Source organism: Aspergillus nomiae (genome assembly GCF_001204775.2).
Source record: "Aspergillus nomiae NRRL 13137 chromosome Unknown contig00137, whole genome shotgun sequence".
Lineage (NCBI taxonomy): Eukaryota > Fungi > Ascomycota > Eurotiomycetes > Eurotiales > Aspergillaceae > Aspergillus > Aspergillus nomiae.
Window position 1 is genome coordinate 45,788 of NW_015378192.1, and position 24,615 is coordinate 70,402.

The window sequence follows — 24,615 nt, forward strand, 5'->3', positions numbered from 1 at the left end:
CCCGGAAAAGACTTGAAAACCATCATCTCCTTTTAATCACTCCTCACCCTCTCAACCTACCCTTTTCTCTCTCATCCACACCTCATCACTCCCTTCGATTGAGTCGACTGGAGTTTCCTATATTTTCTTTTAATTTGTGTATTATTTATCTTCTTTAATTCTCAATCACAATGTTGCCTTCGCGTATCACCCGCGCGGTATGTGTTTTCTTCCCAACGAACAGACCTTCGCATAATGCATTCGAGATCGAAACTGACTTGGCTTTTAATGCAATAGCTCCCGCGCACTGCTTTCACCCGCGCCGCCGGTCTCAGAGTCCCCAGCACATCCTTCCGGAGATGGAACTCGACAGAGGGTGGTGAGGAGAAGGTGAAGGGCCAGGTCATCGGTATTGACTTGGGTATGTTCCGTCCAGACAAGACCAATTCATCAAAACAAGCATCTAATGCGTCTCTTTAGGTACCACCAACTCTGCTGTCGCTGTCATGGAGGGAAAGACCCCCAAGATCATCGAGAACGCTGAAGGTACGTGAAAATTTTTTTCGTTTCCGGGAGCTCGGCATATGATTGGTGAGCTCTGCGGCTAACATAAAATTCAAAGGTGCCCGCACAACTCCTTCCGTTGTCGGTTTCGCTCAGGATGGCGAGCGTCTCGTTGGTATCGCTGCCAAGCGTCAGGCTGTTGTCAACCCCGAGAACACTCTTTTCGCCACCAAGCGTCTCATCGGTCGCAAGTTTACCGATGCTGAGGTTCAGCGTGACATTAAGGAGGTTCCCTACAAGATCGTTCAGCACGACAACGGCGATGCCTGGGTTGAGGCTCGTGGCCAGAAGTACTCTCCCTCTCAGATTGGTGGTTTCGTTCTCAACAAGATGAAGGAGACTGCCGAGAACTACCTCAGCAAGCCCGTCAAGAACGCCGTCGTCACTGTTCCCGCCTACTTCAACGACTCCCAGCGTCAGGCTACCAAGGATGCCGGTCAGATCGCTGGTCTTAACGTCCTCCGTGTCGTCAACGAGCCTACCGCTGCTGCCCTTGCCTATGGTCTGGAGAAGGAGGCTGACCGTGTCGTCGCTGTCTACGATCTTGGTGGTGGTACCTTCGATATCTCCGTTCTGGAGATCCAGAAGGGTGTCTTCGAGGTCAAGTCTACCAACGGTGACACTCACCTCGGTGGTGAGGACTTCGATATCAACCTTGTTCGCCACATCGTCCAGGAGTTCAAGAAGGAGTCTGGCCTCGATCTCTCCGGCGACCGCATGGCTATCCAGCGTATCCGTGAGGCCGCTGAGAAGGCTAAGATCGAACTTTCTTCTTCTCTCCAGACCGAGATCAACCTTCCTTTCATCACTGCTGATGCCAGCGGTGCTAAGCACATCAACCTCAAGATGACTCGTTCCAACCTCGAGTCTCTGGTTGACCCTCTCATCAGCCGCACTGTTGAGCCCGTTCGCAAGGCCCTGAAGGATGCCAACCTCCAGGCCAGCGAGATCCAGGATGTCATCCTGGTCGGTGGTATGACCCGTATGCCCAAGGTCACCGAGTCCGTTAAGTCCATCTTCGGTCGTGAGCCCGCCAAGTCTGTCAACCCTGATGAGGCTGTTGCCATTGGTGCCGCTATCCAGGGTGCTGTCCTTGCTGGTGAGGTCACCGACGTCCTTCTCCTTGATGTCACCCCTCTGTCCCTCGGTATCGAGACCCTCGGTGGTGTCTTCACTCGTCTGATCAACCGCAACACCACCATCCCCACCAAGAAGTCCCAGACCTTCTCTACCGCTGCCGACTACCAGACCGCTGTCGAGATCAAGGTCTTCCAGGGTGAGCGTGAGCTCGTCAAGGACAACAAGCTTCTCGGAAACTTCCAGCTTGTTGGCATCCCCCCTGCCCACCGTGGTGTTCCTCAGATTGAGGTCACCTTTGACATCGATGCCGACAGCATCGTCCACGTCCACGCCAAGGACAAGTCCACCAACAAGGACCAGTCCATCACCATCGCCTCCGGCTCTGGTCTCTCTGACAATGAGATCCAGTCCATGGTTGAGGATGCTGAGAAGTACGGTGCTCAGGACAAGGAGCGCAAGGCTGCCATCGAGGCTGCCAACCGTGCCGACAGCGTCTTGAACGACACCGAGAAGGCTCTCAAGGAGTTCGAGGACCGCCTTGACAAGGCCGAGGCTGAGCAGATCCGTGAGAAGATCACCGCTCTCCGTGAGTTCGTTGTCAAGAACCAGTCCGGCGAGGGCACCGCCACTGCTGAGGAGCTCAAGCAGAAGACCGATGAGCTCCAGAACGCCAGCTTGACCCTCTTCGACAAGATGCACAAGCTAACGCCGAGCAGCAGCAGTCTCAGTCTGGCGAGGCCAACCAGGGCGAGAACAAGGCCTAAATGTACCACAACTGATTGGCCCTGTCCCTGCAAAGGTTCAGGGTTGTTTGTTTCCCTGTACCCCTCTCCTATATCCTCTTTCTTGTCTCATCTAGAGATTTCTCTCTTCACCATTGTTTTAACACGCATATGATATGTATACATACCAATAGTTTTTGATTTCTATGCCCTCTGCTCGGTGTATGGGTGTTTGTTTTCTTCTCGTTTGTACTGGAACCGGTTGCCTTCATACCTTTTAGGGTCGGATGAGCATACTTGAAATGTTTCTTTTGCTGTTTGTTGGGAGGCAGTCCTTGACGGATTCGAGGACTGTCTACACTTGTAACTTTAATGACATTTAACGGCTGGGGACCACGAAAAAAGGGTTTATCCGGAGCATGTGTTAATAGAACAGGAAATTCTCCTCTCGATTCAACAAAGTTTTACTTTTTTTTTATTTCTTCCCGATCTTGAGTAGGCAGCTTCGGCAGCGTTTTACGATGAAACTAAGGTTGTCTGAACTGGATAGCTTCCTTGTGTCCCAAACAGCGAGAGTCGTAGCCCACAATTTCCCTGCCCCATCTGCATTCTGGTCCGAATTCTCCAAGTGGGCCGAGGGTGCGCGCGTTCAACGGAGTAGTGTATCCTTGATGATGACCAGTGTCGCCGCTATTTTCTCTCTCATTTCTTTTTCATTTCCTTGTTAGTTTAGAGTACCTGCTGCATTCGGGGTTGGCTATTCCTCTGGGTTTCCTTTTCGTGTTTCTCTAAATCAAGGATTTATCCACCCCATGCTAGCCAACTGTCCCTACATACAGATAGATACATAGTACAGAAAAATAATGTACACAGTACATGCATTCGACCACGAGTAATATCCAACAGAAAACAAAACAAAAATCCCCAAAAAACAAAAAGAAATTAAAAAAAATCCCCTACACTACGGAGTATTAACCCAAGCGGTATAGTGTCCTTGAGTGAAGCAGATTGTTTGGCACACACACACACACACACACACACACACATTTCGTGTTGTCCTTTGCCAGCTGTTCACTAGTTTGGGGATGATCGCTGGGCCATTTTAATTAAAATCAGTATTTTAGTCCGGTGGGGATCGAATCAGAATCAGAATTTCTATGCGAAGGCAAGACACACACACACACACACACACACCATTCTGTTGCTCAAGTCCGCCATTCCACTGTTTAGTTTGAATGGGGGGCTTTTTTGCTCTTAGTTAGTTAACTACTTGGTTGGTTGGTGGGTTTTGAGTATTATTAATTGCTTTTTCGTTTTATTATTGGGGTTGAATGGCTTGGCGATGAAGATGAGTAAACTAGGTAGAGTAGGTTACTAATTAACATGCCATCTTTGATAGTTATGATGAGCCGAGGATATCGAAGCTCTCACCGATAGGAGAGGAAAAAAGGGCAGAAACAAGAAAGATAGAAAAAAGAAAAAAAAAAAATTCAAGTCAAAGGGACCCCATTGTTGGCGGGGATGTTCCAATAGTAGTGGAATTCCTTGCATGGGGTGAGGTTATATATCGATCTCTGCCTTGGAATTTAACACTTTATTAATCCACAATATGTAATCCGCTTGGATGGTACCACTTTACAAGACTTGTTCTGTTTTTTAAATTTATTATTCTGAACTGAATCATCAGACAGGGAGAGAAAGAGAAGACAGAGGAAGGAGGGGGGGGAAGCCTCACACCCCCGGGTTTGGTAATCATAATAATAATAAATAAATCAGGAAAGAATTTTTCTTATTGGAATGTTAAAAGGGGGGGTGTGTGGGCTTGACACAACTGCAGAGAGAGAGTGTGTATGTGTATGTGTGGATTGTGATGCACATGGTGGAGCAAGATATGCAGGATTGACAATACTTTTTGGACTTATCAAACCACTTGTTTATACTCTGGATAAACTATGGTAATATAGTTCAATGGTTGAATAAGCTGGCCAGAACCGCCTACAGTGTTTGGACAAGTTGCTCCCCAAATATGGGGTAGGCTTTTGATTATCCCAGCGGCGGTATTATAGCGGGGGGATGCTATAGGTTGGTTAGTGTTAGGTAGTTATCAAGGGTTGGGATGGGGCCAATCGATCCCTTTTGTTCCCTATAATAATGCATATTATGGATGTTGGTGGAGGAGGAGGAGGAGACGACGACGACGACGACTACGATGGTGTATATCCTGTAGCTGTACCCTCTTATCCAGCATTACACAGGGCTCCACCGCGAAACTTGCAGCAGCAGTTGCAGTAGAGAAACAAATCAACGTTGTACACAACTGCGGCCAGGAGCTCACCTCAAGGGTGCAAAGACTTGTCAGAGATAGAGGGAAGGGATAAGTGGGTTTTCTCCGGAGTGCTCTATTTCATTTTCATTTTCATTTTCACTTTCATTTTCATTTTCATTTTCGATCTGGAGGGGAAACTGAGGGGGAGGATACGATACGGAGGACTGAGTACGTACTCTTCAAAGATTCCCGAAAGGAAAAGAAAGGATCGATCGCCCATACCCTAACCCAAAGTCAACGGAGGAGACGAAGGGATTGTACTCCGTACCTGACCCAGACTCTTACAATCATCACATTTAATCAAATTAAAAATAACTGTCATTTCCTGAATCCAAGGATTCCAACGATGAATCTCTGGGTCGTGACCCATGGACAAGACTACTCACTACGCCGTAGCAAGACTGGCTTTCTCTTGTGTCTGGACGCTCGCCCTGGCTCGTCCTGATTTGCTGATCACTTTTGTCTTGCTCCATACGGAGTCTGAATCTCCAGATGGATTTTTCTGGGTTTTCCCCACTTAGTTAATACTCATTACCAGATGGGCCTTTTCATCCCTTAAGGAACAGGTAACTTGTTTTTCTCCCGTGACCTTTTGTTTTTTTTTTTTTTTTTCTTTTTGTTCCAGGCAGGGACATTGTTGCCACATTTCCGCCCTTTTTTCCAAACCCACCCCCAGGAGGTTTCATCTGTCTGAGATAGTATGTTGTGGCAGGACGAGGTACCAGGGAAGTAGTACGACTTCCTCGTAGGTGAACAATACTATGGAATCCACTGATGATCACGCATTACACAATCCACTAATTTTCCATGATCTTCCACATCCCTCCTCATTTAACCATGTTACATATTGGTAGTAGATCATGGCGCCCTGATTGGCCCGTCCCAGCTAAAAATAAAATAACATGTTAGAAAATTTGTTGCCCGTCTTTTCTCTGCTGTCCTGTGGGAAAGCGAAAGAACGCCTCGAAGTTTGGTTTTACGAATTCGTCAGTGGGATTCTCCCGTTTGCAGGAGATCAATGGAATTTTGATATGTGGATTTGGGCACCGTTCTGGTTTCTGCTTTGGATTGGATCGAATCGCAGCCGAACGGTGGTGTGTGGCTGATCGTTTTAGTTTGGGATTTTCTTTTCTTGCTTTGGGCCGGTGTCGCGCGTCCTGTACCCAGTGTTTCTGTACATAGTACATCTCAGATCCTCGACTGGGGGGTGATAAATTAAAAAACTGTACATCAATGAGTTGATTGTGTTTGTCACTAGTGTGACAGTAGTGGGTTTTTATTCGGAGGGGGTCCAACAGAACACAGCACATTGGATGATTGGGGGGCAAAACACTTGGTATTACCCAGGTAATTAATCCAATGTAATCCTAATCAGAATGGGAGGAGATCAGAAGAGAAAAAGAAAAAAAAGAAAAAAAAGAAAAAATGGAGGAAGGAAAAAATTCATCTAGAAAAACATAACATTCTCGTGAGATGAAGGAAGAATTCTTCACAAAAACCCTGAAGCGATTTGTTGATATCCAAGTGCTGAAGAACTGGAGAATAGAATTATGGTCATGAATCTGCATTTCTTGTGCTACCCCCTTTCAGCCCATGTAAGGCTGTTGATGTAAATTGACAATTATTACTACATCTGATACTTTAGAGCTCAACTCGATCCATGGACTGGTTTGTTTGGAACTGACCGCAAAAGTCAAAACGGGGTTCAAACTACTAGTATACTAAGTTAGTTTAGTGAACTCGAGCTGTCCCAATTGAAAGCGCCATTATTATTATTTTCTGCTCTCGCTCTCTCTCTCTTTTTTCTTAGCGTCTTACTTTTTTATTTCCTATTTTTTTACCTTTTTTTTGACTCAACCTTTTTCACAAATCAAAAAAAGTTTAGAGGAAAAGAAACGAAAAATAAAACCAGATAAACTTTTACCATCATCAATTAGCATTACCGCCTATTTATCATCGGCGGTCTTGACTTCCAATCCGTTGAATCCCTTGCTTGACCGTTACCACTTCTTCAACTTTGACTGGGTGACAAGACCATCACTGAAAGGGTCCACGGGAAATTTCCTGGTCACTGTACTTTTCTTGAGGGGGAAAAAAACGGGCAGAGTGCAGCGCGCTAGCGGTTTGTTTCTCTTCTTCCTGCTCTTGGGGAAGTACTTTCTTTTACTTTGTTCGACCTTCTATTGCTGCAAGTGTAAGTCTTGATTCTTATTCGAGCACTTCGGGGCCTCCTTGTCAAATCCCTACCTCTCGCTCATACTCCTCTGACACTAGCATTGGCTTTTGTTTCTGCCCTCTTATCTATCATTCTTAGCCCACTTATATTCAACCCTTCTGCACCCTACATTCTGTCACTGCTGGACCGTTTTTTCCCTCTTCCTTGGGCTTTGACTCCTTCTCTTCCCTTCTCCCCTGCTTGGAATATTTTGTCCCGTTTTGTTTTTCTTTTATCTTATTTTATTTATACTTTTCTTTCTACATCGTTCACTGTTCATTCTCATCGGATTTCACCCGCTACACCACCAACTCTACTTACATGGTGCATACTCCCGGACAAAAGAAAAAAGTAAAAATACCATTTCGCTAACCCTACTTGCTTCTACAGTTGTCCATCATGACAGTTGCTGCACCGCCTGTGGCACCCGTTCACGAAAATGGTATTAACGGCAGTGCCCCCGGGCACCACCATGTCAACATGAGCTTGCCACGGTTCCACCCAATCGCAATGAATCCGAGTCAACCAGTGCATCCTGAGCAAATGATGCCGAATCATTCTCACTTCCGTCCTTTTCCTCCACCTCATCATATGCAAGAAGCAGGCCCACCGGGCCCGGCTCCTCATCCTCCTTCTCATATAGATCAGATTGATGCTCGCCTGAGGCAATTGGAACATGAAGAAGCAGCTCGTATGGCTGCTCGTAGCCACCTTCTTGCTATTCGAAAGCGGGAAGACGAAGAATTTCGTAGGATGACTGAGAGTGCTGAAGCCGAAGAAGAGGTATGCTATAATACATTATGTTTCGATCACCCGCTAGATATTAGTCTGACATGGGCAATTGCCCGCACCATAGGAACTTCGTAGGCAACGGAAACGACTGAAGCGAGAATCTATGGGATTGGGGTATAATGCAAGCATGGACTCTCCGCCACTGCGGCCGACGCCGCCACGTCGTTTGTCAGAGACCAATGCAGCCACCACCCTTGCGTTCTTCAAGCAGCAAAGTCCTCCAGAGCCTCGTGCCATCCCTCCACCGCCTGTACAGGCACCGCCTTCGCATCCTCCCCCTCAACATATTTCTCATGACCCCACTGCCGGCACCATTCGACGAAAGCAAAAATACACCATTAAGAATGTCGAGGCTTGGGGGGAACGACACGGACGACCTGCAGCACACGACCCGTCTGGACGCGCGTTGTGGAAGCGACCATCGGATGGTAGTTTAGTGTATCTGACCTGCCCAGTTGCCGGCTGTGGAAAGGCAGACTTTGTGACGCTACATGGTTTCATGTGCCATTTGACCAAGAAGCATAAAGATCGCAGTCTGGGGAGTCAATCAAGGGCGTTGGAAGTTTGCGGCATCGTCTATGACCCTAATGCACCCCTTCCGCCGGTGTCCACTGTGCAGCGTGCGTCGACCGAAGAAAGTCGCGGTGACTCGGCCCCTACAGACCCTGAAGGCTACCCACAAGAGATGGACTACTCTTCCGCATCGGATGACGAGGAGAGCCGGAAGAATCCCGTGAAAACAGAGGCGGCAGATCGGACTTTACCCGTCCCGACGGTCCCTTTCCCGCACCCGGAGGAGCCATCGAAAGCACGGAAGCTCAATAATTCTACAAAACAGTCGATATCCTCCATAATTGATCGTGATCCCGAGGATGAGCCCCGGGAGCGTTTAGTTTCCATCCCCCCTCGCCCCGTCGAGGCTCTATCGCGAGCCTCCCCGGAGCAAAAGCCCTCTATCCCCACCGAAGCCGAGGTGTCTCGGCCCGATGAACGAAATCAGGAACCAAATGAGTCCAAGGAGACCGTCGAGTCAAAATAATAATACAATCGATCTTATTTCTTTCCTAATACGGTCTGTTGCGCTATTAAAATACGCAGAACTTGCATTTGCATCCTACGAGCACGCTTTAGCTTTTGACACCTTTGCAGCTGCGTGAATACCCTTCTACGCATTCCTGGGTGGCTTTGTCTACTTCTTATGTCAATTCTCTTCGAGTAATGTAATGTCTTTTCCATCATTGCTGGTCATTCTGTTCTGGGGCGCTGGTCGACTTGCGTCTATTCGTTTCCTGTGTCAATTTTGCTTTTAACATAGTGGATACCTACGATATAAACCCATCTATACCTATGACCCGTGTGACTTTGTGGGTCACCAAGAAAAAACTGCTGTGGTGCTCGCGCGCATCTCTTTTATGTTACTTAATGGATATCGTGAAGCCCGTCAGTGGCTCATTGCATCATTGCAACCGACCCTTGATAGTGGCCAAACCAATAAATCAATATATCATGTGCATGCCTTCAACACACTTTCCGTCTGCCCATGACTAGAGGTGTCCTGAACTTTCGATGAACTGCTTCCGCACCGTACTCGTCTCGCTACAGGACAGGCAAACCGCCATCGAGTAGATGGAAGTCACCAGCCCTCACCTCCAGACCCTATCCACCTCGCAACCATGACCGACACTCCCTTACCCAATCTCACATATCCCCACCCTTCAACACCAACACATGCACCAAATACCCCGATCCAGACGCCAACTTCCTCCCCAACACCTCATCACTCACCCTCCAAACCCGAAACGCCCTCATCGTCTCCCTCAACCAAGCCTCAAACACCTCGGGTGACCGCTGCTGCTGCGCAATCACACAAACCGTGGGCCTCTTCTCCCCCTCCCGCAACTGCCCCCCAGGAGCATAAACCGCCCTCAGCCGACACACATCCGCACAAGTGCGCACAAGCGGCGCAATCAACGCCTCATTATAGATACAATCACAGGAAATCAGCACATCAAACCCGCGATCCGCGCCCCCGTCACTAGTCGGGATACTATCCTTCAGCGCGGCCGGGTCATCCGTTTCCCAGTCCAGGGTGGTGAAGGTGATGTTTGTGGTGGACTTTTGTGATGTCTTGTTGGTGGTGGTGGTGCTGCCCTGTTTACTGGATTTGCGGTTGCTAGCCTTGGACTTGGGCTGTGGGTGCTTCGGGGCGTTGGACTCGAGATTGGAGCGCAGGAGACGATGCACGTATTCTTGGTCGGTGGCGATGTAGTGCGTGATGGTGGGGGAGAGGGCCAGGGCTATGAGGCCTGAGATGCCGCAGCCGAGTTCGAGGGCTGTCGAGGTTGGGGCGAGGATCGTGTTGGTCCACAGCGGGTTGGATTGCGTTGTTATCCATTCTGCGAAGAGGGGGTGATTTTCCAGAGGACTGCGGGGTGGATTACTAGTAGTTAGCTCATTGGTGGTTGATAGATTGGTTGGACTGATAGGAGAATGTAGGTGGATAGATGTAGTAGATAGAGTTGGTCAGATAAGATGTCCAGGGTTCGGAATGGGATATACATAGTGTAGAACTCATTAAATGAATCCATGTGAAAGTGATAGCAAAGAAAATAAAGTAAAACGGAAGAAGAGAGATTTACCTGCGCCAGTCGTGCCGCCCGCGCGCGACGACGACAACAGCGTCGGAGATTGGTTAATGGTATAGTCTTGTCCGTGGATGGTTACATCGACAGACGTTGCTCGTGAATCGACGAAGCCTAGATTGGCCGAGGGAATGTCTTGCGCGAAGAGAAGGAAGCATTCTAACAAGGATGTGAAATTAACTAAATGCGCGCCGGGCTATTTGGTGTTTTTTTTTGTCTTAGATTTTCTCGGTCGATCTGAGAGCATAGTCTACACGAGGTGCTACGGGATTGAATCGAAACGCAGGGATGGGATTGTTGTGCGAAAAACATACCCTCTTCGGCATCTTCGACCTCTTCGCCGATAGATGTCAGGAAGCTGGTGAGTTCTTCCATTGTAGCTGTTGTGTCGGTGCTTAGAAGTAAGGTTAGGAGGATCTTGGGACTCCGTTTAGATCGGAGGCTCGAGCTCTTAGGGTTAGGATAGCTCGAGTTAGTTAGAACTTTGGACCGGGAGCGTAACTGCTTCCGCGTCTATCGGGAAGGTAAAATGTCTCTCGAAACTACAGTAGCCTCATTAGTTAGCAGGTCTGGACTATTTTTTGTTTTTGTCTTGTGATGATACCCAGGATGTTCCCTGTAGCGCCATGTATCGCGCCGATCGGAATAGAAGCGACAGCTGTAAGTACTAAGAGGGGACGAAGCATGTACCTAATTAGGGTTGAGTCGGGATAGTAGCCGATTGATCTACCGTACTTTTTTCTTTTCTTTTCTTTTCTTTTTTGGAAGAGATTTAACGGAGTCGGGAGTCAAGAGGCATTGTTACTAGTAGGGTGGCCCATTGTCCGTAGTTTGTTTGCGCGACGGGATTGACAGCCGAGGAACTTTTGGAGCAGACGTTCATTGGTACCCTTGCTGATTGGCCAATGCTGACCCACTGGCTGGATACAATGAGCAGGGAAAAAGTGGTGCGTAATGAATGTCTTATGAACTCATTAGCTTTGGTTATGCGTGACAGTGTTACTACTTGACAGAGGCGAATTCTGCAATGGGAGTTTTTCTCTAGTAATAAGGCAGTGAACTCTACTTTGACTCAAGACGGAGATCTTCGAGTGTTGGGCCATTTTCCCAACAAAATACGGATTAAAGCTTCTCCCGAAGCTCCGGCAGTGGTACTTTGGACAGTATTGGCGGTTGATTTGACTATGAATCGGCTTCAAAAAGGCAACAAATGCGACGGGTTCGGTACGAGAATCGCTTGTCGTCTCGGACATTATCAGAAGCCTGGGTTCTTTTGGTCTGAACCGCGGTAAGGGGCAAAGAGGAGAGAGAGAAAGTTCCGAGCAACCTTGTCAATTAAAGATTTAGCCGTAGTTTTAGTCGGGTTTGATTACTATGGAGACCGTTTTTCTTGAGGTCTGTGTGGCATCAGGGGGGTGTTGTGTCTCGTGTTCCCGGCAGGTTTGCAAGCATATGGGATGTACAGACTCAAGATAAAGGGAGGGGTTCGGGGAGAACAATGGAATAAAGGACTGTAGATTCCCCCCTGCGTAGTTCTGTTAAGTGACGAAGAGATTGGATCGAAAGCTGAGACAGGAACGCAGTTCCGTTCACGTCATTGGAGTGCTCAGACCGCCTTGGACCAATGCCCAGCCGCAAAAGTCTCGCTCTGACTTCATCCCGTTCAAGCTTCATCTTGAGCTGCCTCGTTCTTTCTCCTCTCCTCTCCTCCCTCTCGTATTCCTCCCCCCGCATTTCTTTATCTTCCTTGCTCATCTGATCTTCTATCCGGCTCAATCCATCACCCTCCCTCCCACTCACTGCTTGGCCATTTGGGAGTGAAGAGTCGCCAGTGTACTCCCGTACAGTCGTACCAACGACTTACTATTCTCCGTAAGTTGTTGTTTTGAGTTCTGCCACTCTGGAGCGATCCGTGGGTTCCTGCTATTCGCACGTTTTTGGTCCGACTGCAAACACCTCAGATCTTCTTCCTCGGTAATCGGCCGACTAATTTCTCCAAAAGCCAGTTACCTTTTCCTCCCAACTTTTCTCTCTTTGTATCTATACTCCCGTATTCTCGTAATCCACCGCCAAGATGTCCCAACAAAACGCCCATCTTCAACCGCGCATTTCCAAGAAGCCCCCCTTTTCAGTGGAGGTTCCTGGCGTGCAGGCGGTGCCTGGAGAGACTATCCCCCGTCGACTGCCGGCGGCAAAGGATGGGCTCATCGTGATACCTGTGGAGGGTGTCGAAACCACCTACGATGTCTTCCGCCGCTCTGCGCGCGTGTTCGGTAACGCCAAGGCTGTCGCAAGTCGCCGCTTGATCAAGACTCACGAGGAGAATAAGAAGGTCAAGAAGGTCATTGATGGCGTCGAAAAGGAGGTCGACAAGAAGTGGACATACTTCGAGATGAGCCTTATAGCTACAAGAGCTTCGTCGAGTATGAGCAAGTGGCCCTCCAACTTGGTGCAGGTCTGAAGAAGCTTGGACTCCAGACGGGAGACAAGATCCATCTTTACGGTGCAACGAGGTGAGTGTAGTTTGACTCAGTCGAAATGTAGTTCATTGGTCAATCGACTAACACGGATTCTTAGTGAAAACTGGCTGGCCATGTCACACGGTTCGTTACAGTTGTCTTGCGCGCGTCGGTGTTCCATGTACTAATTCGGAGCAGGAGCTGCATCTCAGTCGTTGACTATCGTTACTGCCTATGACACCCTCGGAGAGGATGGGTTAAAACACTCCCTCGTCCAAACATCCAGCATTGCCATGTTCTGCGATCCCAATCTCATTCCCTCAGTGGCCAATGTACTCAAGGACGTTAAGTCGATCAAGCATATCATCTGGAACTCGCACCTGGCGCCTAAGCAGGCGGACCTAGAAAGGATAAAGACTGAGTACCCGGACATCAATCTCATCAGCTTCGAGGATCTCCGGACGTTGGGTGAACAGAATCCGGTGGACCCTGTCCCACCATCTCCTGAAGATCTCTGCTGCATCATGTACACCTCCGGATCTACCGGCCCACCGAAGGGTGTTCCTCTGACCCACGGAAATGTCATCGCTGCAAGTAAGCTAACCCAACCGTTCGCACCCTAGTATGCCAAAGCTAATGTTGAATAGCCGCCGGTATCAATACAATTGTCGGACCATACATTGGGCCCTCCGATGCTCTGTTGACATACCTCCCCCAATCGCATATCCTTGAGTTTATGTTCGAGAACCTCTGTCTAATCTGGGGTGGTACTATGGGTTATGGAAACCCACGGACGTTGTCGGACGCGTCGATGCGCAACTGCAAGGGTGACATTCGTGAATTCAAGCCTACCATTCTTGTCGGTGTGCCCGCCGTGTGGGAATCAGTGAAGAAGGGTGTGCTTAACAACTTGAACAAGAACAACTTCATCGTGAGAAGCATGTTCTGGGGTGCTATGGCCGCCAAGAACTTTTTGATGACGACTGGGTTCCCTGGCCACGGTGTGGGCTCCTCATTACTGGATGCTGTTGTCTTCAAGAAGTTGAAGGAGGCGACTGGTGGCCGGTTGCGCATCATGATGAACGGTGGTGGCCCAATCTCGAAGGATACCCAAAAGTTCCTGTCTATGGCCATTGCCCCAATGATCAGCGGATATGGTCTCACCGAAACCTCGGCTATGGGTGCTCTGAATGACCCGATGGCCTGGAACCCGGACGCCCTCGGTGAAATCCCTGCTTCCATTGAAGTGAAACTCGTTGACTTCGCTGATGCCGGGTATTTCACGAAGAGTAACCCCCCACAAGGAGAGATCTTCATCCGGGGAGGCAGTGTGAGCAAGGGCTACTGGGACAATGAGGAGGAAACCAAGGCGGCCTATACCGAGGACGGGTGGTTCATGACCGGTGATATCGGCGAATTTGATAAGAACGGCCATCTGAAGATCATTGACCGCAAGAAGAACCTCGTCAAGACGCAAAACGGCGAATACATCGCTCTCGAAAAGCTCGAATCTGTCTACCGCTCCTCTCCCCTTGTGGGCAACATTTGCGTATATGCCGCTCAAGATCAGGACAAGCCTATTGCTATCATTGTCCCGGTTGAGGCCGCTCTGAAGAAGCTCGCCCACGAGAATGGCATTGAGGGTGACACTCTGGAGACGCTGGTTCACAACGAGAAGCTGAAGGGGATTGTTCTCAAGCAGCTCCAGACGGCTGGTCGTGCGGGCGGTCTCAAGGGCATTGAGATTGTCAACGGTGTGGTGTTGTCTGACGAAGAATGGACCCCCCACAATGTAAGTTATCGCTGCTTTCTCTTGAGTGCAATCATATCACTAACTTGTTCTAGGGATACATGACCGCCGCTCAGAAGCTCCAGCGCAAGAAGATTGTCGGTCACTTCCAAAAAGACATTGACAGTGCTTACGGCAAAAATTAAATGACGGGGCTACTGACGTTATGCTAAAGTCGGATAAGTCATCATATATATCTCTTAGTTTCTTCCGAAGCCTGGTTAATTTTGATATGTACTGCATTGCCAGTCCGGATTGAGAATTTTGTTTTTTTCCTGTTGAAGCTGTGTATTTCCTTAATGTTTCTTTCTTGTTCAAATATCCCACAGGACGGCGATGAAAATGTGTCTACGTTATCTTCGCATTATTAAAGAGCATAATGAATTGGAGATGATTAAATGCATGCTTGTCCTAGCAACTAATATTGTGTCATATGTCCACTTTTACTAGTAGGAATTGACAGTAGTAGTATGAAATATCATTCGATTTTGCGACAACTTGAAGCTATTCTACTAACTCGAATTGTAGTTTGTGCACCTATAAGGCAGGGTACTCATTCTCTGACCATAAGTATTAACCCATGACGATATACGCGATTGCCCAATTAGCCCTAATCCACAGAGTAACGAAGGCCCTGACTGCATTCCTCAACCTTGTCCTGGACATGAAGCCGCAGTTACTTAGACGACAATGATGGGTCTTACTTATACTACAATTTGATCCCGGGGAGGAATGAACCACGAACATAATCTGTTTATAATTAGGCCCATATCAACAGCCAGCAAGCCTCTGCAACCCTGAAACGCATTAATAAAATGTAGCTATAGCTAAGCCATAATTGTGAAATCTGACAGCTGTGCTCCAAGATACGCTAAGCCCGGCAGGTACGTTAAAGCGCCTCGAAATAAAAGGGGTCGTCGGTCTATTAATACACTATGATTTGAGCTCGTTGTGACCATTTCATTGAAAAAGCCTTATCGATACCTTGTTCCTATCTCGTTTACTCTCCCGTGGCTTATAAGGCTAGAGGTGGCATCGCCCGTTGTAATAGATCGCGAATTATGTTGTACAGAATACATACTATTCGATACCCAAGCACTGGGTAGGATCTGAATTGGAAACGAATATTATACCAGAGCGGCTACAGACAAGAGATATCCTATAGGACTAGGACAAGTGATTTTCCTGGCATGTATAATGATGAATCTGGGTATGGCTGTTAGTACTATCGTCCTAATAGTGTACAGGGTCTCGAAACATACGCCTTTGTTCCAAGTGTCTGTACTACCGGAGTCTGTGCACGTAGTCTAGATAGCAACAGTCAGCAGGCAATCACCGCAAGATATTCAATTGTTGAGCTTCATCTGCTTACCCCGTCAGGGCAGTCACATTCGCTTGGACCTGGCTTGAAGTCGTCCATTGGCCAATCGGTAGTATAACGGCAAATCTACGTATAGTGGCCAAATGTTAGCCCAGATAGCCAAAGGCATATCCCAAAGACAAAGGTAAATATGATTGAAACGCAATAGTTACGTACAGCACCATCGCCACAGGTTCCACCTCCTGCAACAAAGGTTGGAGCAAGGGTAGTGGCAAGAAGGAAGGTAATTGGCATGAAAAAACGCATGATGAAAGAACTGAGTTATACTCTGGTCAGACAAGTGTAGTAGAAGGCTTGAGTTGGAAACGATTGAGAAAAGTAGGATCAAGGGACATGAATTTATACCTTGGGAAATAGGCAATGCGTAGTCAATAAAAAGCAAATATACAGTCAGGTGTAACAATCACATATTCTTAGCATGGGCCACATTTTGCTGAGTTCATAGCTGAGAACTTCCATAAACAGCACGAAGTAACTAGGAGTTATTTACTTTCTGCAGGTATCATCTGCTGGCCCTTTGCTAGTTCATTTATCAGCAGCTACTAGCAAAGTGGGTCTTTTGGCGATCCTGCGTGTTACAGACGTATAGCGAGGCTCGATTTTGCATCTACTGAGTAGAGGTGGATGGAAGCCGTGAGAAGCCTCCACTAATTATTGTAATAGTGTCATGTATACTCCATATACGGTTTGCACAGATACCTATCATATACCGCCCCTTGCCTTTTTGGAAAGTCTATAAGAGCCAGAGTTTACTTGATGCATATGGAATATCTAACGTATTTTCCTGATCAATGCAAGCTGCTTGTGCGTTCTGTGTGAGCTATGCCCAAGCTTCTGCTAAGCTTCTAGATATAAAACATATCAGTAGCAGTCTTACTTTTTCATTCAGCAAATATTCTCTTGGTAGCTGAGAAGCCTCTTTTGTCGCCTTTGCAATGGAGCATTCTCACATATACGGCAAGAATGTCATATAGCCGAGCAAATAATATTTTTTACCTATTATGCTAGTGATGATTATTCACAATAAATAACTAATGGATATATTATACTATCAAGTGCATTCACAACATTGTATAGAAATAATTGCCTGTTCCATACAATGGGGCTGGAATTAATCCCATGAATGGTCTACATCCAAAGTGTGGAATTTCATACGGAAAGAGATTCACTAGATGCAGGAGGCATTCTTTGATTGCAATCACCACGACAAGGATCTAGATAGCCTTATATATCAAGAGGCGGTTCAGAAACTGAAGCTTAGGCTATGGACTCTACGTCGGTATTCTGTGATGAGACAACTCCGGTGTCCACGGGACTATGGTCCATTCAATATGTTAAATCACTATAAACATGCACTAAAGTAATTCCCTGGGATTATAGCGGGGCTGAGGGTTTCCACTTCGAGCCGATCGTGGTATCGACAAGGCCAATATGACAGAGACCAGCATCCATGCGCAAGCGAGAATAGGAAAGACTGACATCTATTGCCACCAAAGGCCATGCACTTTGACAGAGATTCTGATTTATACATTCAGATTACAGTGACTTGATTATAGATGATTGAAATATCGTAGGGACTGTTCATTTCGCGAATTCATTGACTCCGCGTGAACTGGGATTGTTTTCTCTACTCTTCTCACCTTCTATTATCTCTTCTTCTTCACCATCATCCTTGATCATCTCTGATGATGCACCAGAAACTGCATGCATTGTTGCAGAGAATGAGTCAACCAAATATTCGAGGAGCCAGACCTATATCCGGTGACCCAGATAACCTTACCAGCTCTTGAAACCACAGAAGAGCGACTCATTTAGAGACCGTGCTGCTAAAATTTTGAAAGACTTCGGTAACCGGCTTGGACAAAGTAAATATGCCGATATTTTTTCGTTGACGGCCGATAACTGTGTTCAGAGCAACGGATATCTCCAGTGCCCAGCCCCAAAGGCTGAATCAAGAGATTGATGTCTCTAAACAACCGAGAACTCTACACCACCAGCCGGCTGTATCATTAAGCTACCTACACTCTCCCCTACCAAGAAGGGACTCGCAGATTCAGCGTTCTATTAGCTCTATCTCATAGATCCAGAAATCTTAATCTCGAAGCTTCTACAGTCAAATCTTGACCAAGCAGCTTTTCGAAGACTCGCCCATTTTATACACCGACCGGCTGAAAAATATCACTCTTGTGCACGGGAGTATAGAGACGCATGGCCGTATTCTTTACTGATGACCCTATTTACTCCTGGACTCATTCGCAACATAATTCGTGCACTTGCATAGTCAATCCAGAAGAACGAATCCATGGCCACTGGCTATCTTGGTTGATCTTCACAGACACTAGATGTGTCTTTTACCCAGAATCTCGTCGCTCGAAGACCAAGGGACGCTCTGAGAATGACCAACCAGTGTAACTAATGATACTGATACATCAAAAGGCTACGATGAGCATGAAACCCAATAGGTAATGAACCTCTTTGCCGTCAAAATGTGTGGACGCCAGTATACTGCCTGTTTCGTGGTCATTATAGAAAAGTATCAGAATCAATGAGCTTCCGAACAATGATAACTCATACAGACAAGGCCACATTCATTGTGTATAGGCATCGAGCCCTAACAATGGGGTTTCCGGATCTCATTGTCTACTTTCACATCCGCTTTGATAGTTGAGGATCACACCCGTATCAAGAGTGATATGATGAACATGTTTACTCCATTGAAGAGACATGTATGAAACACCCGGGATTGAAATGGACCATGCATTTCCTTTCTTCCGTTCTATTTTCATCCCTTCCATCAAATCCTGTCCCTATCCGCGGCTCTCTCCATATATCCCCAAAAGACCACTACACCCCCCAATCCTAGACCCAGTAGTATACCTCAAATTACGCAAAATCCCAAAACCACCACACCAAGTAAACCCCCAAGAAAAGAAAAAAACGAAAAAGAGGAAAAGAGGAAAATGCCCCCCCACAAAATCTTCCACATCCCCGAAATCCTCGAACAAATCCTCCTCCAAACACCTCCCCAAACCCTCCTAACCGCCGCCCAACGCACCTCCCAGACCTGGCACGCACTGATAACCACCTCCCCCAAGCTCCAAGAAGCCCTCTTCTTCAGGCCCCAGAAACCCCTAACCCCCAGCAATAGCAGCAGCAGCAGTACCACAACCCACCGCACGCTCAACCCCCTCCTCACCCCCAAAATCTGGCCGCAGCTCTTCCGCAAACGCCTCGACTCCCAACCAGCAACAACAACAACCACAAACTACGGCTACACCTTACCCCCCGCGGACCCCCTCGAAGAAGAACTCTACCTCCGGCCCGACGCCAGCTGGCGCCGCATGCTCGTGCAGCAGCCGCCGACCTCGTCCATCGGCGTCTTCGTCATGCACTCCTCGTGGATAGCCAGCGACGACGACGACGTGGCGCCTGCGAACGTCTTCAAGGCCGAGGTGGAGTTCCTGACCCTGGGCCATCTGCATTGGTCGGCTGTGGTGGGCGGGTCTCTGTTGCCGTTGGAGAGGGCAGGCTGTTTTTGGGACCGGGCGGATTATTATACGGCGAAGGATGTCGCATGGCGTAGGGAGATCGAGTTGGCGCTGGACAGGGTCGCGCAGACTTGTGATTTGGTGGTTTTTACGGGGGGGAATTGGGATCTTTGGAGGGTTTTGTGTGGTTGTTGATCTCTCTTTGTGTTTATCTTGGGGTTGTTTTGCTGGGTCTGGGGGGTTTGGGGGTTGGTGTGGGTGTTTGGGTGTTTGGGGGTTGGCATGTATAGTAAGTATATGATCTACTAGTGAATTTGGTGTCTCTTGGGGTTGTGTGGACTGCTGTGGGTATCTTCTTGTTGTAGTGTTTGGGATAGTGTGTGTGTGAGAGAGAGAGAAAGGGTCTGTATGTTGACATTCTTGAGCTTTGGAGTTCATCTCTGTTTGTATGCTTATATATGTTGCTGGTGGCTCCTAGGGTATCGATAGACTACTTCGGATGGTAATGTATACGGTCTTCAAGGCCCTTGATGTCCACTTTACATTACAGGAGGACTCAAAAGTATGTGGCCCCTATGCTTGTAGGTACCTATGGCTCTAATTGCCTACTGTGAGAGACTAGGTATCTATAAGTATATAGGATACATACTTTTTGAACCCCCCCCTGTATGTGTCGCAAGGCAGTCAACACCAATCGGTAAGATAATGAAGATATCCTAGTAAACGTTCTAGGCAAGTACCACTTCATATCCACTTTTAACTCATCAAATAATCAAAAACGAAACATAATATGTGTTCGTAGATGAAGTTTAGACTTTTACCTGGTATTCAAGAACAGAAAAAAAAAAAACAAAATTAAAAACGAGGCGGTTAGTAAGCTAGAAGCCCTAAGTAACTAACTTGTCTTGCTCTCTGACGATGGGTTAGAAAAGTAGGGCAATTACCATGGACTAAAAGTATATAAATCCGAGCAGTGGTTTAATAATCTCAGTTCATTAGCAGAAGTCGAGTCAAGAGTTGGTGTCTTGAATGTCTACTCCGTAGAATCACTCGTTGGGTGATGTCTCAGCAAATGTATCTAGCCCTAAGAGATAGTCGGATAGGATAATACCAGAGCGCTCCGCTGTCATAATCCAATGAATACAGCTTGCGGTACAATCTTCCAATTGGTCAAATTCAAAGGTAGTCCACGTACTTCTCCTTCTAACGGGGCGACCTACCAAACGAACAGAATGGTAGATGTGGAGACCGCTGAATCAGTGCTGAATCTGCTGATAGTGGAGGTGTTTTTGAGAGTATAGGGACAAGGTTCCAAACTTAACTTAGCCAACTAATCCATGGGAAGCTACATGTCTAGCTTGCATATTTGATTTCCTTACCCAGTAAAAAAAAAGAAAGGTTTTATGGACTGGGGTTATACTTGACCCTTGTATAGCACCAGGAGCCAACAAAGAAGGTCGGCGGAAGACGGAGTACCGATGACTCGGGCAGAATTAAAAGCGGTGAGAAGGGAACTCTCGATCCGGCCTGAGGCAATTTATCTCGTCTAAGCTAACCCTTCCAGGAATGGTGGCCTTCATTCAAGTTGACGTGAAGAACAGCCAGGAGGTCCTGCGAGTCGACACACCTCACCATCCACCTGGCAAATCATCGATCTACAGACATGTCTCTCTGGAGGTGTGTATATACCATTCCTGTCCATGATCATTATCCAAATTTGGCCTAATCCCCGCCCGCTACTAGCTCCTACCGTTCTTTGTCGCCGAAAACAAGGGCTCTCTTCGGAGTTGGCGTGATGGCTTGGGCGTCGATTGGCCTCTGGGTTTTACCGGAAGTAGAAGGCGCCATGGGCATGGCTCCAACAAAGCAGGAGCAGGAAGAGTTGGATCGTAAGATGGCGATTCGGATCTCGCGGGTGGATAAGGATGGCCACTGAAGAAGGGCCTTAGTGTGATGGGGGAGGGGGCTTCGAGTTTATTTGCAGTCTGCCTCTTCTTCACTGACGAATGCCTAGATTGTGGTCGGCCGAGTCAACTTCATCGTGTGACCGTAGGCTCAAATCAAAGCTCCGGGACTGTCGGCGGGAGCGGACGCCCATTGGGAATCGAAATGACGGGATGTCAGCAACGGACGGACGCAAGGAGGGGGCGAAGAAAGGTTGGGTAAATACAAAAGAAGAAGGACTTTCGGGATACTCAAGCAAGGCGCCTCACTACCGTACCTCTTGTTCATCGCGTGTTGCAGGCTGTCAGAAGTTTGTTTGGCGCAACACAACATCCGGAGACCGTTTCGTGAAACCGAGATACAATGCATGGAATGTGGGAGTGAGAACAAAGAGGCGGGCTGGTAAGACGGGGTAGGCGGTAGTATGGCTGGGCATTGAGTCAGATCGTACGAATGGGATCCATGTAAATTAAGAAGTCAACAAGGATGCAAAGACTTGACAAAGTTTCGGAGGAATGGCTCTCCGCTTAGGAGTCTCCTTGGCAGCGAGACCAGTGATGAAAGGGAGCCGTTGACTTGAAAAGTGAATCTACCCCGAAAGAGGCGCGCACGGTCGTCCGAGTCTCGTACGTTTCAAGGATTTTAGGCTTAAACAACCTGGTCCGTGTTTTCGGGCTCTGGAAAGGCTGGGGTCTGATCCCGAAGCCAGAGACACCCACACGAAAGACCGTCGGGCCTTCCAGCCTTGTGATGCTTAGCCATTGGCTCCTGGATGGCATGCGCCAGGTTGAAGAGTCTGGCCGGCAAGAACACCCTGAACACACCAGTGGAACTCCGTACATGCGTTGTATGTAGTCTGTATCCGGTAGGGGAGGGGCTCAGGGTTCCTGATAAGCCAAGGCCCAACCGTTACCCATAGAGAGAGAGAGAGAGAGAGAGAGGAAAAGATGAGGACGTTAGTGTCATAGAGTCCACGCAGATTGGATGCAACGTTGCACGGCCATCCACTTTCTTTTTCTTTTTCTTCTTTTCTTTTTTCAAAACAGAAACACGCGCCTTGTTGGTTGCTTCTTCCTCCTCCAGAACAGCTATTTTAGTCCCGCAGTTAATCAATCTCATGTGGCTTGCAAAGTTGTCCACACCCCATCCATCACACGCATACTTTCGTCTCTCTCTCCGCCGGTCGACCCCTTGTACGACGTGCATAAACGGCCCACCTTTGAAGGAGGGTTATTGCATGAAGGCTGCCTGGGACTGCTCATGACTGAATCGCTTGTCAGTATCGATGCGCTTGGTAGTCTCTGGGAACAAGGGATCCCTTTCTGATTGGCGTATAGCCTGACCCATGGGTCAATTTATGTGAGATGAGATGAGCACGTCCTGCACATCTCACTGGCGCGGAGGTTATCCACTCCTGGAGTTCTGCTGGGGGGTTAAGACAGAAGTGACTCCAATCGAGACCGAAAATAAAAAAGAGCCAGAGAAAATGCAGTAACCATGCATGGCCCGACACATCGTAAACAACGCACCGAAAGCAGAAATGAACTCATTGATGGACCCCGACGATTGACTGGAATGGTCGGAACGTGCCGAAGTGTAGGTCAAGTGGAGTTGGAGGCCAGTGATCTTAACTCTTTCGGGCAGTAGTCCATCAGGGCTGTTGATCCTTCGTATGGAAACTATCGGTGTTGGGATGTCTGTCCCCTAATGTATGCTAGGTCGATCCTCATGAGCGCTGCCGATCATCTCCGTTAGTCTCATCTTCCTTGACATCGTTGAGTGGCGGATCCCATACCGTTTGGTGGCAGAGTACGGTGAGGACTGATAGGGCGCATATTTTTTGAGATCTCGAGTCCTGAAAGAAAGGATGAATAGGGTACCCCGCAGGCAACCAACACTTTGGCCTCTCCATACATGCATGCATCAGTACGAGTTAAAAAAAGAAAGAAAGAAAGGAGGTGAGAGCGCACCCCAACACCGCTTAATACTGGCGACCGCCAACTTTGTCCGGCATGAATTGTTTGGCATGTTTTTGCCTCCTTGGCCTGTTTCTGTTTCAATGACCAGTTGTTAGTCATTTTGTTTTCATTTGCCTTTCTTTAACATGGGATTTAGATTTATCCAATATTTTGTCTTCTCTGTCCTTGCAATTCTTGGTGCTTTGTCTCTGCAGATAATTCCTTTCTAGATAAATGCCTTAGACTTGAAGAGCTGGCGCGCTCCCGTCTCCTTACTTGTGTAGTTTCTACGAGTAAACTTCACGGGATAGCCGTGAACAATCCATTTCTGCGGGCAGTTGTCAAAAACCCTGACAGCGGACATGTCCTAGTAGTTACGTTGCTGAAAACAAGGTAACATATCGGAGAAAATGACGCCCACACGAGCCAATGAGCAGACGATCCAAACCCTCAATTTAGGTTCGTGTTCTTTATCCTAACCTAATAATTCTTGTGCCCGCCGTGCCACCATCCCTGGTGCGCCGTCATGTTTCTTCCCTTTGCCATTGGTTTCCGCCAACGGCTACGGCGGTATCTGCACAGCTTAACCATCCTGTCGGTGACATTGACAAATTCTCTTCGAGGAAACTTCCCCACGTGAATTTTGGGGACAACCTTCCCCTCGATCTTTCGAGATACGTAGGACAGTGTCAACTAAATGATCCTGGTCCTGGACCAGGATCCAGACAATGGTTCTTTTTTTCAGAACAAAAACAAGGGGGGAAGAGAGAAAGTGAAAAGGGAAAGATTAGGTAACAAGAAAAGGGAGAAGAAGTGGGAAAGGATTGAAAAAAATTGACAAAGAATTGGTCGATCTCTTACCAGATCAGAAGAGGGTGGGTGATAGGGGCAAAAGAGAAAAGTAAAAGTGAAGGAAACAACGAGACAGACAAATCATTAGTTAGTTTCATGTAATTCAGCTTGGGCAAACGAATCTGAAAATCCACTCAAGGTGGTGGTCTATCTCGCTGGCCATGATCTGAAGCTTATCATAGAAAGTAAACAAAGAAACGGACCTCCAATTTTCGTCTCTTCCGGGCCATAACGCAAACAAAACAGAACAAAACAAGAACATAAACAGGAAAAGTCAGCTGGCAATGCATTAATCATAAGGGAATTTTAGGTTAAAAGTTTTGGGCTAAAGGTCCGTGAAAAGATAAATATAATAATAAATCAAAAAAGAAAGAGAAGAAGAAGAAGAAGAAGAAGAAGAAGAAGAAGAAGAAGAAGAAGAAGA

At 47.6% G+C, this 24,615-nt stretch overlaps 6 protein-coding genes across 6 annotated transcripts; 5 read left to right on the plus strand and 1 right to left on the minus strand.

Annotated features, from left to right (window-relative positions):
• Positions 1-149: 149 nt before the first annotated feature.
• ANOM_006085 (Hsp70 family protein) lies at positions 150-2,520 on the plus strand (the record flags this gene model as incomplete). The annotated part of the gene is made up of 4 exons (XM_015551342.1): positions 150-197; positions 277-400; positions 460-525; positions 602-2,520. Exons 1-4 carry the CDS (start codon positions 171-173, stop codon positions 2,518-2,520), a joined length of 2,136 nt encoding a protein of 711 aa, XP_015406823.1. The 5' UTR covers positions 150-170.
• Positions 2,521-7,276: 4,756 nt separating this feature from the next.
• ANOM_006086 (uncharacterized protein) lies at positions 7,277-8,717 on the plus strand (the record flags this gene model as incomplete). The annotated part of the gene is made up of 2 exons (XM_015551343.1): positions 7,277-7,669; positions 7,743-8,717. Coding segments are annotated over 2 exons (1,368 nt in total), but the record flags the coding sequence as incomplete, so codon positions are not given.
• Positions 8,718-9,376: 659 nt separating this feature from the next.
• ANOM_006087 (S-adenosylmethionine-dependent methyltransferase) lies at positions 9,377-10,695 on the minus strand (the record flags this gene model as incomplete). Its single annotated transcript, XM_015551344.1, has 3 exons — positions 9,377-10,074; positions 10,318-10,479; positions 10,635-10,695. 3 exons carry the CDS (start codon positions 10,693-10,695, stop codon positions 9,377-9,379), a joined length of 921 nt encoding a protein of 306 aa, XP_015406825.1.
• A 1,699-nt stretch (positions 10,696-12,394) lies between these two features.
• On the plus strand, positions 12,395-14,994 carry faa4 (long-chain fatty acid-CoA ligase FAA1; the record flags this gene model as incomplete). The annotated part of the gene is made up of 6 exons (XM_015551345.1): positions 12,395-12,685; positions 12,733-12,833; positions 12,898-12,923; positions 12,978-13,373; positions 13,427-14,571; positions 14,625-14,994. 6 exons carry the CDS (start codon positions 12,395-12,397, stop codon positions 14,712-14,714), a joined length of 2,049 nt encoding a protein of 682 aa, XP_015406828.1. The 3' UTR covers positions 14,715-14,994.
• A 3,915-nt stretch (positions 14,995-18,909) lies between these two features.
• On the plus strand, positions 18,910-19,632 carry ANOM_006089 (uncharacterized protein; the record flags this gene model as incomplete). The annotated part of the gene is made up of 1 exon (XM_015551346.1): positions 18,910-19,632. One exon carries the CDS (start codon positions 18,910-18,912, stop codon positions 19,630-19,632), a length of 723 nt encoding a protein of 240 aa, XP_015406827.1.
• A 1,443-nt stretch (positions 19,633-21,075) lies between these two features.
• On the plus strand, positions 21,076-21,373 carry ANOM_006090 (uncharacterized protein; the record flags this gene model as incomplete). Its single annotated transcript, XM_015551347.1, has 2 exons — positions 21,076-21,114; positions 21,181-21,373. Coding segments are annotated over 2 exons (231 nt in total), but the record flags the coding sequence as incomplete, so codon positions are not given.
• Positions 21,374-24,615: the final 3,242 nt, after the last annotated feature.